Consider the following 21,744-nt stretch of genomic DNA (forward strand, 5'->3'; position numbering starts at 1 on the left):
GGCTAAGTAAGCTAAGTTCCACATCATATTTACACCTTACTCCTGGTAAAGCTACTGGTTATAGCACGTAGAATACACCAGTTGCATTATTGACGCTAAGCAACGTTGTGTGTGGTTAGTATCCGACTGGGTGATTAACTCGGTGATTGCGTGCTGCTGGCTTTTCTCGGTTCCACTGAGGAATATAATATATAAAAATGAATGTGTGTGTGTTTGTTCGAAATTTATGCCTGGCCAAACCGCTCATCCGATTGCTCTGAAATTTTGTCAACTCCTGCACTCCCGTATTGCTTGCACTCCCGTGAAGGTTATAGGCTATTTTCCGGTTCGTTTTTGTTAAGCTACGCCGAAGTAACTGCTAAGGTCTTATCGTCCCTAAAGCGAACAGAGAAGGAAGACAGGAGCGGAGAAAGCCATCCCTTCCGAGAACAAATCTTATCTGACTAACTAAATTAGACTTACTTTGTCGCCCCGGGCGGGAATCAAAATAGCGACCTAGTGCTTACAAGGCAGACGCACTAACCTTCAAGCTAACTAGGCTGGCAAGGGATTTTTTTCTTTCTCCTCGAAAAATGGCCCCATTTCATGATTTTTGGAGGGGAAGGTAGGAGAAAGCCATCCCTTCCGAGAACAAATCTTATCTGACTAACTAAATTAGACTTACTTTGTCGCCCCGGGCGGTAATCAAAATAGCGACCTAGCGCTTACAAGGCAGACGAACTAACCTTCAAGCTAACTAGGCTGGCAAGGGATTTTTTTCTTTCTCCTCGAAAAATGGCCCCATTTCATGATTTTTGGAGGGGAAGGAAAAAATTCCCCTCATCAAATTGCCACCGGATACCTCCTTGGGGCCGTGAGCTGCGTAACCTTGTTTATTTCAAATTTGACAACCACTATACTTACCTTGCTATACAGTTGTGACCCTGTTGAAACCTCCTACTCACAGCTATTGCCAGGCCTATGTTGAACTCGGCTACGGCATCAGATGAAACAGGACCCACAGTTCCCACTCGAATACCTCTGGACTTGATCTGGTCCAGGTGAAGATGATCATGTCCCACTGAGAACGTGGAGATCACTTTCAGGTTTTCTGGAACAAATACATAGAATGAAACAGGTACGAGTATTTGGCCTCGCCAAACACAAGTGAAGTAGGTACTATATTACATATTCTATGTCCACAATATCAATTTTGTTATTTTATGACATAGATATCTAATATATAAAAATGACTATTTGTTTGTGTGTGTTTGTTCGAAATTTATGCCTGGCCAAACCGCTCATCCGATTGCTCTGAAACTTTGTCAACTCCTGCACTCCCGTATTGCTTGCACTCCCGTGAAGGTTATAGGCTATTTTCCGGTTCGTTTTTGTTAAGCTACGCCGAACAAGACCACTAAATGGATGAGTGACATGAACGGCCATGCCTTAAGGATTTACTAGCGAAAACCCGGAGCGAAGCGACGGATTTCGGCTAGTAAAGAATGCGAATTAAATTCGAAAAAAAACACACACATTCGGTTTAGCGGAAGAACTCTTAGAATCCTCCCACACATAGAAAAATAGAATAGAAAACAAAACAGTCCTACCAACTAACAATGTCACCTGATGACCAACAAAGATAATGGCTGAACCACTAAACCTTAATTCGGACTAATTTATTCACTATCAAAAATCAGTTGAATAGAAATTTAAAGGGAAGTGAGAAACGGTTTAGTGTTTCTAGGAGTAGGAACGGATAAAGTGTTTAAGGCAGGCTTGTCCAACCCCCGGCCCGCGAGCTCATTTTTGCGGCCCGCGAAGCCCCGCCTAAAAAAAATGAACGAAAATGAGAAATAACAGTAAATATACTAAATAAAATAATTATTGCATGACAATTTTCAAATTTATAAAAATTATCCCAGTTTACCTTACAAATTTCATAGTTAGTTTCTGATTCCCTATCACACCTTCTACGTTTTGTTGTTTGATTCAATTCAATTATACTTGACTGTTGTTTTGTTATTGATTTGTCAATTACCAATTCTCATTATCAGGTTACTTTATTACAGGTACGAACTTTGGCACTTTTTATTGTCTGGTAAAGACAGTTTTGCAAGTTCACTTGCAAGACTCAAATCACATAAGTAGAGGTAACATTAATACATGATGAAGTCCATTTCATCCAAACTGGGATAGTGGACCCTGAAAAGGGTATTTCGCCCCATTTCCCGATTTTAAACATTTGGACTGATCCCAAAATAATTTCTCATGAAGACATAAGCTCTTAAGTCATAAATTAGATTGTATAGGTTCTCAATACATAATGTAATAGAAAAAAAAAACATTTGTTTTAAGATGATGAAGGCAAAGAATACCTAGATCAAATCTGGTGACACAATTGCATCATCAAGAAGACAAGTAGAGATATTTAGTATGTATATAAAAGAAAACCAAAACAATCTCCCCTCTCATTATGCTGGTACACACAATAGCAAGAGTAAAGGAAGTTGGTATTATAATTGTCTTCTACAACAATGCACCTTAAGATGACACAAGTGTCCTCCATGCTGGTATTGGTGGCAAACCTCAAGATGGTAAACAAGATGACCCTTTGTGTCTTAAATGAGCCCTTTATTACAAAGAAAGTAGAAAATAAGAAACAGGTACGCGGTACGCCCATTGGTTCCTGGATAGAAAGTAGAAATGTATACCATCTGCCAAAAAGTATTGGAATTCAAAGAAGCATAATTTGATACCCCCAAATTGCAGATTGCAAATATTTCAACGAGTTCCTTTCTGGTGCTCTTGTGTAAGTCAGCACCTATATGGGGAGTACTGTCTCTTCTCGCCCATCTGATCAGGGACACACTACGGGATGGGCATGCTACGACACACTACGGGATGGGCATGCTACGACCCAGACGCTTCAAGTCCAAAATATTTCATAACTTCCTTTCTATCTGTTTTCTTTCATTGCTCGGGCAGTCATGTGTTTCCGTCTTGCTTATTAGCTATCCAACGCGCGACTCTGTCGCACGATAAAAGTCGCGTTGGTGAGAACGCACCTTAACACCTAGGTCTGCCAGACAGTCTGAACGGGTGAGGTGGAAATAGCTTGAGATCTAATGCCCCATTTTATCACAGAGAGGTTTCAGTTAATCCAGATTTTAAGAAGTACTGGCCAGTGTAAATCAAATGGGTGATGTCAAAGAAAGTCTATCAGATTGTCTGAGAGACCTAGGTCTGAAGCTTTTTCCGCCACGCACGTTCATACGGTCTAAGCGTGAGTGGCCAGCATAAGAAATACAGTAATTCATTTATTGCTATATATTTTTTTTATTAAATAAATAAATGCAGTTTCTTTGTGTTACTATATCACAACTTTGGTGCTCACTGCAGCATTGTAGGATTTTTCCAAATACATATATCGCAATAATCCAGCTCCCGATCCGGACCGACTTTCATCGGATAAAAATCGCATGGTCGCACGACTTTTTCTCGTGTCGCGCGACACGTTTCCACTATGCGACTTTTGTCACGCGACTCTGTCGCACGATAAAAGTCGCGTTGGTGAGAACGCACCTTAACACCTAGGTCTGCCAGACAGTTGGAACGGGTGAGGTGGAAATAGCTTGAGATCTGATGCCCGATTTTACCACAGATAGTTTTCAGGTAATCCAGAGTTTAAGAAGTACTGGCCTGTGTAAATCAAATGGGTGATGTCAAAGAAAGTCTATCAGATGGTCTGAGAGATCTAGGTCCAGGTCTGCCAGACAGTCAGAACCGGTGAGGTGGAAATAGCTTGAGATCTAATGCCCGATTTTACCACAGAGAGTTTTCAGTTAATCCAGAGTTTAAGAAGTACTGGCCTGTGTAAATCAAATGGGTGATGTCAAAGAAAGTCTATCAGATGGTCTGAGAGATCTAGGTCTTATTACATAGCTACTCATTTTCCTCACGAGGCTGAGTGTGCTGAGTTACTGATCATAACTGATCAAGATGTTCAGATTGAAATGTGGGGATCTAGGTCTGAAGCTTTTTCCGCCACGCACGTTCATACGGTCTAAGCGTAAGTGGCCAGCATAAGAAATACAGTAATTCATTTATTGCTATATATTTTTTTATTACTGATCATAACTGATCAAGATGTTCAGATTGAAATGTGGGGCAAACAGTTAATGGTTGTCGCCTGATACCTACAGATATCAATTGAACACTACCGTACTCAGGTGATGTACTCGGTTAACTGTTGTTTGAATCAATTCAATTATACTTGCCTGTTGTTTTGTTATTGATTTGTCAATTACCAATTCTCATTATCGGGTTACTTTATCACAGGTACGAACTTTAGTACTTTTTATTATCTGCACTTGCAAGACTCAAATCACATAAGTTAATATATGATGTTAATCACATAAGTTATATACATTAATATTATGATGAAGTCCATTTCATCCAAACCGGGATAACGGGCCCTGAAAAGGGTATTTCGTCCCATTTCCCGATTTTGAACATTTGGACTGATCCCAATATAATTTCTCATTAAGTCATAAGCTCGTAAGTCATAAATTAGATTAGATTGTATAGGTTCTCAATACATAACGTAATAGAAAAAAAAACATTTGTTTTAAGATGATGAAGGCCAAGAATACCTAGATCAAATCTGATGACACAATTGCATCATCAAGAAGACAAGTAGAGATATTTATTATGTAAAAGAAAACCAAAACAATCTCCCCTCTCATTATGCTGGTACACACAATAGCAAGAGTAAAGGAAGTTAGTATAATACCTCTCAAAGTGAGAAGTCGATGGGGAGCGCGTAGCGCGACCATAAACCATATTCTATAGAAGTGCGAAGTCAATAGGGAGCGCGTAGTGCAACGGTAGCATTCTTTCTGGTCAGGATTCCTACTGACGGAGATTTTTTCTTTTACTAAAATATTCTAAACCGTGGCGAAGCACGGGTAACCTGCTAGTAATTACATAAAATAAATAACAATTTAGTGGACAATAGGTTGAATCACAAACCATTTAGATGAGGAGAGTTTCCTTGGAAACGATTTTCGGACGAATGCCGAGAAAAAGAAATTTGTAAAGAAAGAACAAATGCCAACTCGAGTTAAAACATGGAACTTACTTCGTTCATTCAATTATCTTGGAAACGATTTTTGGACGAATGCCGCGAAAAAGAAATTTGTAAAGAAAGAACAAATGCTAACTCGAGTTAAAACATGGAACTTACTTCGTTCATTCAATTACACATGGTAGAATGTAGAATCCTAACCTTAGGACTGTTGAGCACTCAAGCTTGCACTAAGACTAAGATGTGCTCACTCACGTAGGTAAGTAAGGTATTCACTGAGCCTCATTCGATTTCACAAAGGACTCTAGCAGTTAGTATACCTCCAGGGCTAATTTTGACTAGTCGCACTTTTCTCCCTACTTCACTACGCCCCATTCATTGAACTCCCATTATAACTCCCATAACCCACACCTATATGGGGTAAACTAAACATAATAAATCAAACAATTATCTATGGGACTCAATACATAATTCCATATCTATGTTAGGTAAACATAAACATAAATAATTATATCTAGGTGATAAATAAGGTGATGTGATACGAGTAGATACTCCGGACTTCTCACATCAAAATTGACATGTCTTTCTGTTTGTATTAAGTAGGTCTAGCTCTACATCTAAGATAGATTAGATAACTGTTATCACACCGATAGTAACCATAGCAACTATATCAGTGTAAATAAATCCGGTATCCGGCTTAGACATGTCTGGATCAGAGTTTTACCGGTATTAAGTAATACGTTCTTGATTAGGAACTAATATTACATATTATACTCTACGGATTGCGCGCTCAATTATACGTATTATACACTCTAGTATACTTACCTACATGTTGTGAACTCTAAGCGTAATGGAACTACCTGGTCCTTGCACGACATCAAAAGTATAAATAAGGCAATTTTAATTCTAATTTAGGTCCTTTAAGTAGGCAAATGCCTCAGAGACAAGCGGTCCGACTACTCTGAAGTAATTGTGATTATTCAACGTATTTGAATTACGTGATGCACTTGTATGCACAAGTGATCTAAGCCAGCGGTGACTGCACAAATGCACCATTTCCCAATAGACCATTGAGTTAAGCACCGTTTCGGAGGCTGTTCAGACGGTCTAAAGGTGCGTTTTCACCAACGCGACCTCTGTCGCGCGACAAAATCGCACAAGGTCCAACTACTCTGAAGTAATTGTGATTATTCAACGTATTTGAATTACGTGATGCACTTGCATGCCCAAGTGATCTAAGCCAGCGGTGACTGCACGAATGCACCATTTCCCAATAGACCACTGAGTTAAGGTGGATTTCCACCAACGCGACTTTTGCCGCGCGACAGGGTCGCGCGGCAAAAATCGCTTAAAATTTTATTAAAATTAAAGCACTCCCACTCATAATAAGGAACAAACTAAAATGAAGAACGAGACAATGTACCAGGTATCTACTAGGTAGCTCTTGTCCAAAAATGAGCCAATACCCACGTAAAATCCCTAATCAAATTTGGGAAAATTAAATTGCATTCCTAAATTGGGATTCAAACCCGCTCTCCAAGTTGAGTACGTACTAAATAAGTTCTTTATCCGGCTGATACACTGATACCTAATTGCGGACAGATCCCTTTTTCCTTCTGTCCGCACTTTGGTAACCTTTTGGGTCGGTTGTCCGCAATTCACAGACACCGCTTTATCCATTCACTGTGCTGCTAAGGCAGGATTAGTAATTTTTCTATACTATTCTTATTCGTATATACCGCCCACCGACAGTCTTCATTAGAGGACCGTGAATCTAAAGTGGGCCGTGACTCTGCAGTAGTACGAGTGTATTGGACAGTTCTGCATCTACGGCCCACCGACAGTCTTCATTAGAGGACCGTGAATCTAAAGTGGGCCGTGACTCTGCAGTAGTACGAGTGTATTGGACAGCTCTGCATCCTAGGATCACAAATTCATTACGGTCATTAACGGAACGGCCGGTTTTCTGTTTGATTCTCACTAGATCAGTAATCACTCTGATTTCAATCAGATCATTTCTCTGATCAGATGGTCTCGTGGTTTCACTTTCATTGATATAGGTAGCGTCCACACAATCGTTCGATGGTGGCCAGAGATTGAAACATATCCACACTATAAACAACAGAGACCTGCAGTTTCTTTTAAAGCAGGGTCCAAACTTATGTTGGAAATGTCGCACGATAATGTTGCACAACAATGTTTCCTAAGTGGATGTGTTGGGTAACTGTCGTATCACGTCCACATTTAGGAAACATTGTCGTAGACAACATTGTTGTCCGACATTTTCAACACAAGTGTGAACCCTGCTTTAAAAGGAACTGCAGGTCTCTGTTATTTATAATGTGGACGTGCATTTAGGAAACATTGTCGTAGACAACATTGTTGTCCGACATTTTCAACACAAGTGTGAACCCTGCTTTCGAGTTTCGAGAGAAAAACCACCTAAATGGAAAAGTTACTTAATGAGAAAGTACCAACACCCGAAGGGTTAAAATAACGTCTCTTTCTTGTCCGGAAAAGAGGAGAAGAAAATTTAGTATTGAATCTCTATCTTGTCCGAGAAGGGACATACTAAAATAGACATGCTATGCCACAGACCCATGAAAGAAAATGTATCCAGAGTAATTCAGTTTCTAGCATTTTTTTTTTTTTTTTTTTACATTTTTATAATGATGAGAATGGTTTATTTTAACGTAACTATAAAAATATCTTCCTTTTGTTCCTATATAAGTACCCCCAATGGTACTTTTCAGGAACGGTTTGAATTATTTATTTCATTAAAATTCTTGCTTCTGTCTTGATTCTACATAATGTAATAGAAAAAAAAAAAACATTTGTTTTAAGGTGATGAAGGCCAAGAATATCTAGATCAAATCTAGTGACACAATTGCATCATCAAGAAGACAAGTAGAGACATTTATTATGTAAAAGAAAACCAAAACAATCTCCCCTCTCATTATGCTGGTACACACAATAGCAAGAGTAAAGGAAGTTAGTATAATAGTCTTCTACAACAATGACACAAGTGTCCTCCATGCTGGTATTAGTGGCAAACCTCAATATGGTAAACAAGATGACCCTTTGTGTCTTAAATGAGCCCTTCATTACAAAGAAAGTAGAAAATTAGAAATAGTTACGCCCATTGGTACCTGGATAGAAAGTAGAAATACGTCTGCCAAAAAGTATTGGAATTCAAAGAAGCATAATTTGATACCCCATAGTAACATCATTGATTTTTTTTTCAACTTGGTCTACTTTCATGCCCCAACACACACATTCCATCCGTTTTCTTCCGTCATTTGTGGTTTTCCCTCTACAACTACCTGAAAACGACTACTTTCTCTGTGGCATATAATATCTCTAGTAGCGCGGTCAAACTTTCTTGACTTTTCCTTTTACGATTCAATCCCGAAATACTAAACCTCAACAAAGAAACAAATCCGTGATACTAAAAGAACAAAAAAAAAAAAAAATCTCCACCTTAGATGACACAAGTGTCCTCCATGCTGGTATTGCTGGCAAACCTCAAGATGGTAAACAAGATGACCCTTTGTGTCTTAAATGAGCCCTTCATTACAAAGAAAGTAGAAAATTAGAAATACGCCCATTGGTACCTGGATAGAAAGTAGAAATACGTCTGCCAAAAAGTATTGGAATTCAAAGAAGCATAATTTGATACCCCCAAAAAATACCACTTCGTAGCATAAAAAAAAAAATCTGGTGTGAACATCACACGACTTTCCTTATCCTATTAAATTAATTTGAAAAAAAAAAAAAATCACCATGTTTAATAAAATGACGAAGAAAAGACACACTTTTTATGAGAGACTTTATGAGAGACAGTAAAAAAAGTGGTCCAAGAAACTGAAAGGGGTCTTTAAAAAAATCTCCATAATAATAGGATCATCCAAACCAGAATGGAATAAACCACAAACTTCACAGAGACAGAGAGACTAACTTGTCGTCCTCAAACTATTGGCCCTAGTCCTCAAGATAATTGTTACGAAACAGGTGAAGAACAAAACCAACAAGAACCACCCACCCACTCACTTGAAAAATCAAGATCACAGTTCTCTCTATCAAACCTTTGAAAAAAGTTTTGCTTTTCAGGAACACAGCTTAAAGATCTTGTATTCGGTATTTTACTTCTCAAGAGTTCGAACTATCCAAATTCCAAAAGAGTAGAATTTGAAGCTTTTTATCAATCTGCCCCAAATCCTGTGGGAATGATGGATGTTTTTCCATCAAAACTGACCCTAGTCATTGGGTAGGAGTTTATCAACTATGCAAACTTTCACACACAAGGCTGACCTTTTCCTAACCTTAGGACTGTTGAGCACTCAAGCTTGCACTAAGATGTGCTCACTTACGTAGTTAAGTAAGGTATTCACTGAGCCTCATTCGATTTCACAGAGGACTCTAGCAGTTAGTATACCTTCAGGGCTAATTTTGACTAGTCGCACTTTTCTCCCTACTTCACTACGCCCCATTCATTGAACTCCCATTATAACTTCTCCCTATCATATCCCTAATAGGATCATCCAAACCAGAATGGAATAAATCACAAACTTCACAGAGACAGAGAGACTTAACTTGTAGTCCTCAAACTATATTGGCCCTAGTCCTCAAGATAATTGTTACGAAACAGGTGAAGAACAAAACCAACAAGAACCACCCACCCACTCACTTGAAAAATCAAGATCACAGTTCTCTCTATCAAACCTTTGAAAGCGGGTTCGATTCCCGCCCGGGGCGGATTTTATCCTGATGGGATAATGTTCGTTCTCGGAACGGCTGGCTTTCTCCTATCCTGTCTTCCTTCTCTCTTCGATTTCGGGACGATAAGACCATAGCAGTTACAGTTCCCTCTGTCAAACCTCTTCAAAAAAAAAACCTTTGAAAAAAGTTTTGCTTTTCAGGAACGCAGCTTAAAGGTTTTGTATTCGGAATTTTACTTCTCAAGAGTTCGACGAACTATCCAAATTCCAAAAGTAGAATTTGAAGCTTTTTATCAATCTGCCCCAAATCCTGTGGGAACGATGGATGTTTTTCCATCAAAACTGACCCTAGTCATTGGGTAGGAGTTTATCAACTATGCAAACTTTTACACACAAGGCTGACCTTTTTATCCCCTGGGATAATAGGACGTTATAATATGACATAAACTTTGCACAAAACTCAGTACTGACCCTCGTAACCTATCTCATCTCATCAGATATTTACACAAATATCAGAGGCGAATCCTAAATGGAAGTTGGGGAAACACTGCTTTCCTTTCTTTCTACTGTATTTGGGTTTCTAGCTTCCCCTTTCTGAAAATTTCATACCACTCCACTGACATACTAGTTATGATAAAATGATGCTCTCTTTTTGAAACCCGGAGTCCTGGAGACCCTCTGACCTACGTTATACCTAAAGCTCTTGAGACAGCCTTGTTTATCCCGAGTTTAAACAAGCAGGGTCCGTCCCTCCGGGAATTTTTTAGCCCGTAGTGATTACAGAAAATCAGTACCTATGTACCTGCCTGTATGACAGGCTCCTGGAGACCCTCTGACCTGCGTTATACCTAAGCTCTTGAGACAGCCTTGTTTATCCTGAGTTTAAAAAAGGGTTAGTGTATGTGTGCTATGCAAACAAAGTGTATGACAGGCCCTTTTAAAAAGGGACGGCGCGCTTTTGAAAAGCTTCAACCCTCTGACCTGCGTTATACCTAAGCTCTTGAGACAGCCTTGTTTATCCTGAGTTTAAAAAAGGGTTAGTGTATGTGTGCTATGCAAACAAAGTGTATGACAGGCCCTTTTAAAAAGGGACGGCGCGCTTTTGAAAAGCTTCAACTCTGTAAAGGCGCCATTACATTGAGGAAAAAAATAATGACAGGGTGCCAATAATTAGGGTGGAAGAACTCTATTATTGGGTTATTTCCCCTGATTTTATTTAGTTTGCTGGAATGCTAATATATTGTAGTATCCAGCTTCCCGATACAGAGTTCAATATTAGAGTTCCGGAACCCAGGCACTCGATTGGGCTTCCGACACCCGAGTTTTTTTTTTTTTTTTTTTTTTTTTTTTTTTTGTTTTTTAAAATAATGATAGGGTGCCAATAATTAGGGTGGAAGAACTCTATTATTGGGTTATTTCCCCTGATTTTATTTAGTTTGCTGGAATGCTATATTGTAGTATCCAGCTTCCCGATATAGAGTTCCGGAACCCAGGCACTCGATTGGGCTTCCGACACCCTAGTTTTTTTTTCTGAGTGATGATGATACATTGATACATGATGTCTCAGTGTAGTCGCGCCTTAAAAGACACGAGCTTTCTGCTTCAACTCTGAGCAAGGGGCATTCTCGACATCAATATCCTATGAAGTCTCCTGAATTTTTAAACGGGACGCTAAATTAGTTTTCTTTCATCACCAGATGAGTTTTTTAGCCCCTACAGGGAACATGGCAAAGCAAAAGAAGAAAGGACTGCGGACTGGCGAAAGGGATAGCACGGAACTTTTCAGTCTCATCCGGGGAGAATCGAGGTAGACTGAAGGTATTCTATTTTTTTCTATTCTATTCTATTCTAACTTCTAACACACATGACCTGGTAACTCAAAATGGGATTGACGAACTGCGAAGCTCTATGAAAGAAGGGTAATTTTTCATTGGAAAACAGTATGAACATTATGAACCCTTCGAGCAAAGACCTCTTCAAAGCTTCAAACATGGAAATTATGGAATGTGTGTGGGAGTGGGGACAATATCACCAGTTCTGTAAATCTTTTTACACTCTTTGAACACATATTATCAGACACCTAAGAAAAGAAAAAAAAATAAATAAATAAATAAAAAAATCCAAATAAGCTGTTGCATGGACGATATACGAAATCTCTTACCCCGTTTGAAACCAGAGATAAATAAATAAATAAAAAAATCCAAATAAGCTGTTGCATGGACGATATACGAAATCTCTTACCCCGTTTGAAACCAGAGAGCGTCAGATCATTTCATATGGCCAGCCCCATAAGAAATAACAAGAGAAGCTCTGACCCTTACCTAACTGCTCAATGTTCTGAAACTCTCTATATGTATATGTACCTACCCTAAAAATGACACTTGGGGGTTCTGAAAAACACCCCGAAAATGGACTACCAGTTCACATAAGACTGTAGGCCAGTCCACATGTTAGTTGTAAGGTTGTCGTACCACTACAAAACGGTAAAGTCCCGTTAAATTCTGAGGATGGGAACATAGGTAAATCTTCTTCGGACTTCCTCGGTGTATTTCGGATATTACAGGGCAAGTCAGGTGAATATTGGATTATAAAATCACGCCCCATATTATCCATAACACCCTGTACATATCGATGATTCAACAACTCATCGATTGATTTTCTAATGGACTAAATGGAAGTTGGGGAAACACATGCTTTCCTTTCTTTCTACTGTATTTGGGTTTCTAGCTTCCCCTTTCTGAAAATTTCATACCACTCCACTGACATACTAGCTATGATATTTCTAATGGTCTCATTGATTTTAGAATATTCACATAATTTATTGATTTTAGAACATTCAGATATAATGATTATTAGAACCAATTTGTTGCGGATTTCTCTCTCCGAAATCATCAAGAGTCTAGAGAAGTCGGACTATAAAAGTTACCTAACACTAACATAGTTACTTAGGTACATACCTAATTACATATTAGGTTCAAGTTTCAACGCAGTTACTAAGCAGGAAAATAAGCCAAAAATTACATTTTGGGCTGCCAAAACGTATTTTCAACAAGCTTCAAGTCATCCAGAATTCCTGATTATCACTCAATACCTCAAACCTCAATAGAACTGATAAGCCCTCACAATAAACACGCTTGATAACACTGACAATATCGGCAATGTAAAGAGACCGATTTTAGAACAATAAACAATATGAATCATTGGAACAATACAAACAAAAGAATACAGTCGAATGAATGAATAAATGAATGGGCCATCTAAAAAACCATGAATGGATGGATGTCACCCAAAAATGCATTCTTTGATTCTGATATGAAGACCACAGGCAATAATTGCCGTGGTATGTCTGTAGATATGTATAGGAACCTACATGAAGAGATTGAGGGCACAAAGACCAATCCCACTTTTCAAAAATGTCGACCCACTTTTTTTTAGCCTAAGAATTAGGCCCACTTTTTTTAGTATTCGACGACGAATACTTGGAATTTCTGTTTTTCAGCGACAGGAACGACAACTGTGTCCTTTTTCTCTTTCTCTCCTCTTCCTTTTCATCTTCTCCTCAGTATGGTATGGTTAGGCTGACCATACGTCCCGCTTTCGGCGGGACAGTCCCGCTTTGGAGCCTCTGGTCCCGCTGTCCCGAGAAATCCTCTGGGGACGCTAGAATGTCCCGCTTTCGCCCAAAATCCCGATATTGTCCCGCTTTAGCTGGTCCGAACCTAATATTATCATTGAGAGCAATGAGCTCGGGAAAAAATCCATTTTACGATTCCAATATTGTACAATATTATGTATCAAAATATTTGAAAATAAAATGTAGGTATATTGACTGTGTAGTGCAGAGGCAGGTTGTAACATAGGTACCTAAGGTTGGTAACATAGGTTACCTATCCTAACTGATACAAATCAGGAGCTAAGCCTACGCGGGTAATAAAATATGTTTGCCCCCCCCCCCCCCCCCCTCGTCCAAAAAGGACTGCGTCCCGCTTTGGGCCAAAAAAATTATGGTCACCCTAGGTAGATCTCAAGGAGGCGACTGAACAATTTGGTAAAAATCGGACAGTCACTCATCCAGATATCAACCAAAGTCAATGTTGCTTCGAAAAAAAATTCAATTTTTTTCATACTTTATATGATTCCTTATTACACGGGGAGTATTTTAAGATAGAAAATTTTTGGTCGAAAACTGGCCGCCGTAGGCGGTCGATTTTGGACTTAGAAAAATTAAAAAAAAGATCAATTTTCGTACACTTTTTAATGATCCCTCATTACATGGGGAGTATTTTAAGATAGGAAAATTTCGACCAAAAATTGGCCGCCGTAAGCAGCTCAGGCTCGGGACTTAGAAAAATTTTCATTTTTTTTTTTTTTTTTCAAATACCTACGTATTTCGTAAATGTAATAGAAAGTCGTGTGATGTTCACACCAGATTTTTTTACTTTCTATTACCCTTATTTCTCTTCAGCTCCTCAGTATCTTCTTTCTTATTCTTCTTCCTCCTTCTTCGATTAAATAAAGCAGAAATATCAATTTCTTCTTCTCAATTCTTCTTCTCCTCTTTATTACCCTTCTTCTTCTTCTTCTTGTTCCAATATAACCAGTGCATTGCAGTCACACCTTGTCACTCGGATTTGGTCTCGTCACGGCACATTGGTCAGGAGGCACACACAAACTGTGTCACCAAAGAAGAGAGAGAGAAAAAAAAATGGTTTTCTAATACTCGCCTCGACTATTAGCGATTTGTCACAGACATAGGACTAACAATTTATGGAGAACTACAATTCAATTTACAGAGGACTACAATTTATAGATGACTATAATATAATTCAGAGAGCACTACACAGTTCACTCTGACATGAACAAGTAGGACTAGTCAGCCCTGTCAACTAAGTTGGTCACCGGATAGATTATGAGGGGCAGGTCTGCGTGCCATAAACCCAACGTCTAAAACTTTTTCCCAGAGGTTTGATAGAAGGAACTGTACCTAACTGCTTAAGGTCTTATCGTCCCGAAAACAAAGAAGGACAGGATAGGAGAAAGCCAGCAGTTTCGAGAACGAACCTTATTCGTTCAGGATAAATCTAAACAATTTAAACCTATCTTGACACATCTTGGAGGGTAGCGCGTCTGCATTGTAAGCGCTAGGTCGCGGCTTTGATTCCCGCCAGAGACGGATTTTATCCTGAACAGATAAGGTTAGTTCTTGGAAGGCCTGGCTTTCTTCTATTCTGTCTTTCCTGTCTCTTCGATTTCGGGCTGCCAAAATTTATTTCCAACAAGCTTCAAGTCATCCAGAATTCCTGATTATCACTCAATACCTCAAACCTCAATAGAACTGATAAGCCCTCACAATAAAGACGCTTGATAACACTGACAATATCGGCAATGTAAAGAGACCGATTTCATTTAGAACAATAAAACAATATGAATCATTGGAACAATACAAACAAAAGAATACAGTCGAATGAATGGATAAAAGAATGGGCCATCTAAAAAACCATGAATGGATGGATGTCACCCAAAAGTGCATTCTTTGATTCTGACGTGAAGACCACACGCAATAATTGCCGTGTTATGTCTGTAGATATGTATAGGAACCTACATGAAGAGATTGAGGGCCCAAAGACCAATCCCACTTTTCAAAAATGTCGGCCCACTTTTTTTAGTATTCGACGACGAATACTTGGAATTTCTGTTTTTCAGCGACAGGAACGACAACTATGTCCTTTTTCTCTTTCTCTCCTCTTCCTTTTCATCTTCTCCTCAGTATGGTATGGTCCAAGGAGGCGACTGTAACAATTTGGTAAAAATCGGACAGTCACTCATCCAGATATCAACCAAAGTCAATGTTGCTTCGAAAAAAAAAATCAATTTTTTTCATACTTTATATGATTCCTTATTACACGGGGAGTATTTTAAGATGGAAAATTTTTGGTCGAAAACTGGCCGCCGTATAAATAAAGCAGAAATATCAATTTCTTCTTCTCAATTCTTCTTCTCCTCTTTACCGTTCTTCTTCTTCTTCTTCTTCTTGTTCCAATATAACCAGTGCATTGCAGTCACACCTTGTCACTCGGATTTGGTCTCGTCACGGCACATTGGTCAGGAGGCACACACAAACTGTGTCACCAAAGAGAAAAAAAATGGTTTTCTAATACTCGCCTCGACTATTAGCGATTTGTCACAGACATAGGGCTAACAATTTATGGAGAACTACAATTCAATTTACAGAGGACTACAATTTATAGATGACTATAATTCAGAGAGCACTACACAGTTCACTCTGACATGAACAAGTAGGACTAGTCAGCCCTGTCAATATAAGTTGGTCACCGGATAGATTATGAGGGGCAGGTCTGCGTGCCATAAACCCAACGTCTAAACTTTTTCCCAGAGGTTTGATAGAAGGAACTGTACCTAACTGCTTAAGGTCTTATCGTCCCGAAAAGAAAGGACAGGATAGGAGAAAGCCAGCAGTTTCGAGAACGAACCTTATTCGTTCAGGATAAATCTAAACAATTTAAACCTATCTTGACACACCCTCAACAATTGATCACAAACCCCACTTCACCAATAATCATTTTTCGAAGTCAGTTTGACTGAGATTCACTTTTCTCATTTTATTTCAGCGAGGGTACCTTAAAACAGTTCAGATGTAGTAGACACATTCGATTCTTAAATTCCCGAAAAATGTACATTTGTACAAGCACAAATTTTTTATTTATTTTTTTACTTTACCGGGAATTGAACCGGAGATCCCCGATAGATTATTAATTATTGTTCTACCTTTTCCAAGTAATTTTAGAAAACATGAACTACTATAATCATTGAAGACATTTTTCTCAATAAAATGTACCGAAATTTACACTTTAAAATTTGACCTTTGCCAGCCTAGTTAGCTTAGTTGGTAGTGCGTCTGCCTTGTAAGCGCTAGGCCGCGGGTTCGATTCCCGCCCGGGGCGGATTTTATCCTGATGGGATAATGTTCGTTCTCCGAACGGCTGGCTTTCTCCTATCCTGTCTTCCTTCTCTCTTCGATTTCGGGACGATAAGACCATAGCAGTTACAGTTCCCTCTGTCAAACCTCTTAAAAAAAAACCTCAGTATCTTCTTTCTTATTCTTCTTCCTCCTTCTTCGATTAAATGAAGCTGAAATATCAATTTCTTCTTCTCCTCTTTACCATTCTTCTTCATGTTCCAATATAACCAGTGCATTGCAGTCACACCTTGTCCCTCGGATTTGGTCTCGTCACGGCACATTGGTCAGGAGGCACACACAAACTGTGTCACCAAAGAAGAGAGAGAGAAAAAAAAATGGTTTTCTAATACTCGCCTCGACTATTAGCGATTTGTCACAGACATAGGACTAACAATTTATGGAGAACTACAATTCAATTTACAGAGGACTACAATTTATAGATGACTATAATATAATTCAGAGAGCACTACACAGTTCACTCTGACATGAACAAGTAGGACTAGTCAGCCCTGTCAACTAAGTTGGTCACCGGATAGATTATGAGGGGCAGGTCTGCGTGCCATAAACCCAACGTCTAAAACTTTTTCCCAGAGGTTTGATAGAAGGAACTGTACCTAACTGCTTAAGGTCTTATCGTCCCGAAAACAAAGAAGGACAGGATAGGAGAAAGCCAGCAGTTTCGAGAACGAACCTTATTCGTTCAGGATAAATCTAAACAATTTAAACCTAGGCTTGCCAAATATCCGAAATGTCGATTCGGGACGCGACCCCCCTGGGACAATAACGGAAATTCGGGACAAAACGCCCCAAAATGAAAAACTGAACGGGACGCCGGGACACCCCCTGAAATTCGGGACTGTCCCGGCCAATTCGGGACGTTTGGCAAGCCTATTTAAACCTATCTTGACACTTATGTTATGATCAATTTTCCGCGGAGAAGCACTTATAATATGCAACCTGCTAGTGACAGAATAGAAACTAAGGCAAGCATGCCGATTGGTTAAGAGTACTGACTCTCAAACCGGAGGTACTCGGTTTGAATCCCGGACGCAGCAATTTTCTGACCTAACTTTTCCGTTCCCAGATCAGCATAGATGTAGATTTGTAGAAGAATGTGCTTTAAAGTCATACAAAAGTAGCAAAAGCTGTTACGTGGTGGACAAAAAGCACGTTGGAATTTTCATATTCTTCGACAATTTTTACACTCCCTGTCAATAATGTTGTAAAAAAGACTTCAAGATACATACTTAATATAATTATATTATACCTACCTACATACATTACATGGGGCAACTGCATGCCTATTACCTACTGGATTCCGTTGAATTGTTACTTTGTTACGTTATTCTTACAAGAATTTCCACTGAAATAATATTTTGCACCATTATAATATCTCGTAGCGGAAAATTCTACAATGGAATGCGGCACATCACATGACGCGGATTGTTCCAGACTTCTGAACATAAAATCTTTGGTTTGTGATCATTCTCAGCATAATACAAATTATGTTTATAATTGTGACAACTCCGTATGTAGGATGATTTTAGAATATAAAATATGTATGTTCGTTTGTTTATACATATTACGGATTTAGAGTATAAAACATGGTTCATGATAATTGTTAAGACAATTTAACATTTATATTTTCTTTTGAGATTTCAATTGTTTGCCAACTACCAAAACATTATGATGTAGCATCTTTAGGACGGGACGTTCGCTTGACAATGGGGAGGCTGTGGGTTCAATCTTGACAGCTGAAAATTTTAATTTTATTTTACTGAATCAGGCACTTGTATCAGGCACTGATTGCTAACAAGTAACAAATGCATGTCGTTAGAGTAAAAATAAAAATCTTCAAAATGTGGGCAAGGGGCAAGTACATAACATCTGTAAAAGTTGTTACAAGTACCTAAAGCCTCATTGATTTACCTTCAAACCAACTTCGAAATTCTGCCGACTATTAGCGACCAACCAGTAGTTTTCCAGTAATCCAAAATGTCAAAGAAAATGCCGGTCAGAAAATTAACCAAAAAGGAACTTCACAAGAAAATTAACCACCAACGAACACAATCACAAGAAAATTAACCAACAACGAACACAATTCACACTACTTCCGAAAGTCAAACAAAAATAATCAGAACCGCACTAAAATATATATGGGCCGTGACAAAAAAAAAATGATGGCCGAGTATCTGATGAATGACGGTTAACACATGAGAGGCGCCCTCACTATAGTCGGCGGCCGGGTTAACGGTACGGCCGCTGTTGCTTGATGTATCGGACTGACCGTCCACCTGGGGGAATAGGAGGCGCGGAGTTAGGAATTACTCCCAAAGTAGGATGAGACTAATTCACTAATATAGCCCTCAACAATTGAGCACAAACCCCACTTCACCAATAATCATTTTTTGAAGTCAGTTTGACTGAGATTCACTTTTCTCATTTTATTTCAGCGAGGGTACCTTCAAACAGTTTAGATGTAGTAGACATATTCGATTCTTAAATTCCCAAAAAAAATGTACATTTGTACAAGCACAGATTTTTCATTTATTTTTTTACTTTACCGGGAATTGAACCGGAGATCTCCGATACGATTATTAATTATTGTTCTACCTTTTCCAAAAGTAATTTTAGAAAACATGAACTACTATAATCATTGAAGACATTTTACTTTCCTTATCCTATAGGAAGGAAAGTAATGTAATCGGGTCAAATTTTCGATGGTGAGTTTTTAGTGTCAAAACACGTTTTGAGGTCCCTAAAGCCTAAATCCAAAGTTTCAGCCATTGGTCCGTGTGTGTCTGTCTGTGTGTCCGTGTGTCTGTTTGTAAACAAAATATCTCGAGAACGGTAAGAGCTAGAGAGTTGAAATTTGGTATGTAGATGTCAAATGTGACAAGGATGCGACACGAAACTTTTGGTTGAGACCGGTGCAACAGTTGGCGGCATTTTACCGCTTTTCGGCGGTTTTCGGTGTAATTTAACAATATCTCGGGAACGGTATAAGCTTGAGACTTGAAATTTGGTATGCAGTTCAAAAATAATGACAAGGATGAAACACAAAACGTTTGGTTGATATGGTTGCTGCGCTTGGCGGTATTTGAAACGCTTTTGGACAGATTTCGACCGTTTTTTGGCGGTTTTCAGCTATAGCGACAAAACGGTTAGAGATATTGTAAAAGAACACTCAAATAACCAACGTTCAATAGGATAAGGAAAGTCGTGTGATGTTCACACCAGATTTTTTTCTCAATAAAATGTATCGAAATTTACACTTTGAAATTTGACCTTCACCTAAACTTCTCTAGTTGTATTGACCCCTCCGAATGTCCTCCCTATTGTTTCTTACCTGAATTCGGACCTGTTTCTTGGAGGAGTCCGAGGGCTCGTTACACACCTGATTGTTTCTTACCTGAATTCGGACCTGTTTCTTGGAGGAGTCCGAAGGCTCGTTACACACCTGTACCAGATGGTCCAACTGATACAGGAGCTTCTTCGAGGTACTATGCACCTGTAGCCATGCAACCAGAACAGAAACAAGACATGACCCACGCACCAAGGGGTTAATAAGGTATGGATGAGAGAAGCGGGGTTAATTAGTTAATATAGGGCCAAATTGTGAAATAGGATTTTTGTAATTTGATTCATTTATTGTTTTTAACATAAAACACCTTACTCTCAGATTGCTTTTTTAAATGCTTTTCTCTGCCGTTCCAAAGTTCTTCAATAGTCTGTTTCCGAGCTTTTTGCTCAACCAGTTATATTAGGAACCAGTTATGCACCTTAATAATATATTAATTAAAAATAATTCATTTATAACTTAGGTAACTAAAATGCAGAGGTAGCTCTAAGTTCAGAGGTTGGATTCCATAACAGGTAAGGTGGATATCGCCTTACCTGACTTTGTTCAACTGTCGGAGGAAGCACTGTGCAATATACCTTCCCCTTTTAGAGATTCTCTACCATTGCACATGTGACATGTTTGGCGACAATGCCTATTTTTTTGCTGCCACATTGATCTGGACACACTATAGGCATGTATATCAAACGACTGTTATCAAATGAGCAAGGACCTAATAAGAGCTTCAACGCATTAATTAATACTCCAATGCAGCTTGAAAGCCAGTATTTTGTTCATGAAAATGGCCTAAAATAATATATTTTATATTCTATGAAGAAGAAGATATATATTTTATGTCATAGATTTACATACCTCAGTATAGGCGAGGCACATTGACTCATATAGACTCTGATGCTGATGTATACTGGACTCAAGAAGAAGATATATTTTATGTCATAGATTTACATACCTCAGTATAGGCGAGGCACATTGACTCATATAGACTCTGATGCTGATGTATACTGGACTCTAGACTTAGAATCTCATTGGGTATGGTCAAATCCTCACAAGCCTCCCGCCATTCAGTCACATTCTCAACGTACTGTGAATGGGAGAAGATAAAAACAGATTACCACGGTTGCTTCTCATACAGAAAGTCCTAAGTTCTATTCCCGTAGTCAATAATTTTACTTTTTGGTGTTTTCTCTTTGATGAAGCACCCAAATGAGAAGTATTGTGTCTCTCCTCAAAGCGAGAAGAGAAAAACAGATTACCACGGTTGCTTCTCATACAGAAAGTCCCAAGTTCTATTCCCGTAGTCAATAATTTTACTTTTTGGTGTTTTCTCTTTGATGAAGCACCCAAATGAGAAGTATTGTGTCTCTCCTCATTCTTCTTGTTCTTGTACTCAACTCAATAGTCGAATACATTACTCATAGGATTCTATCTAAAGAATAAAGATACCTATTAAGTATTGTGTCTCTCCTCAACCAACTGATGAGGTCAAAACTACGAGATGGACATGGTACTACAAAGAGCACAAGAGTCTTATGTAGCATTGTGTTTCATTGATACGAAATAAAAACGGTGTTGAAACACTCAACTTTTTTGAAAAAAAAAAAATAATAATAAATAAATA

General features: G+C 38.8%; 1 protein-coding gene across 1 annotated transcript in view; it reads right to left on the minus strand.

Annotated features, from left to right (window-relative positions):
- Positions 1 to 18,885: 18,885 nt before the first annotated feature.
- The window catches only part of LOC113467994 (triple functional domain protein-like), a 27,809-nt gene continuing 24,950 nt past the window's right edge, over positions 18,886 to 21,744 (minus strand). The window contains exons 9-11 of the mRNA XM_026824583.1: positions 21,076 to 21,207; positions 20,178 to 20,276; positions 18,886 to 19,059 (exon numbers count right to left, since the gene is read on the minus strand). Coding sequence (XP_026680384.1) covers positions 18,886 to 19,059; positions 20,178 to 20,276; positions 21,076 to 21,207 — 405 coding nt within the window. The remainder of the gene's footprint in view (positions 19,060 to 20,177; positions 20,277 to 21,075; positions 21,208 to 21,744) is intronic.

Source organism: Diaphorina citri, unplaced genomic scaffold (genome assembly GCF_000475195.1).
Source record: "Diaphorina citri unplaced genomic scaffold, Diaci psyllid genome assembly version 1.1 scaffold618, whole genome shotgun sequence".
NCBI classification, from domain to species: Eukaryota; Metazoa; Arthropoda; class Insecta; order Hemiptera; family Psyllidae; genus Diaphorina; species Diaphorina citri.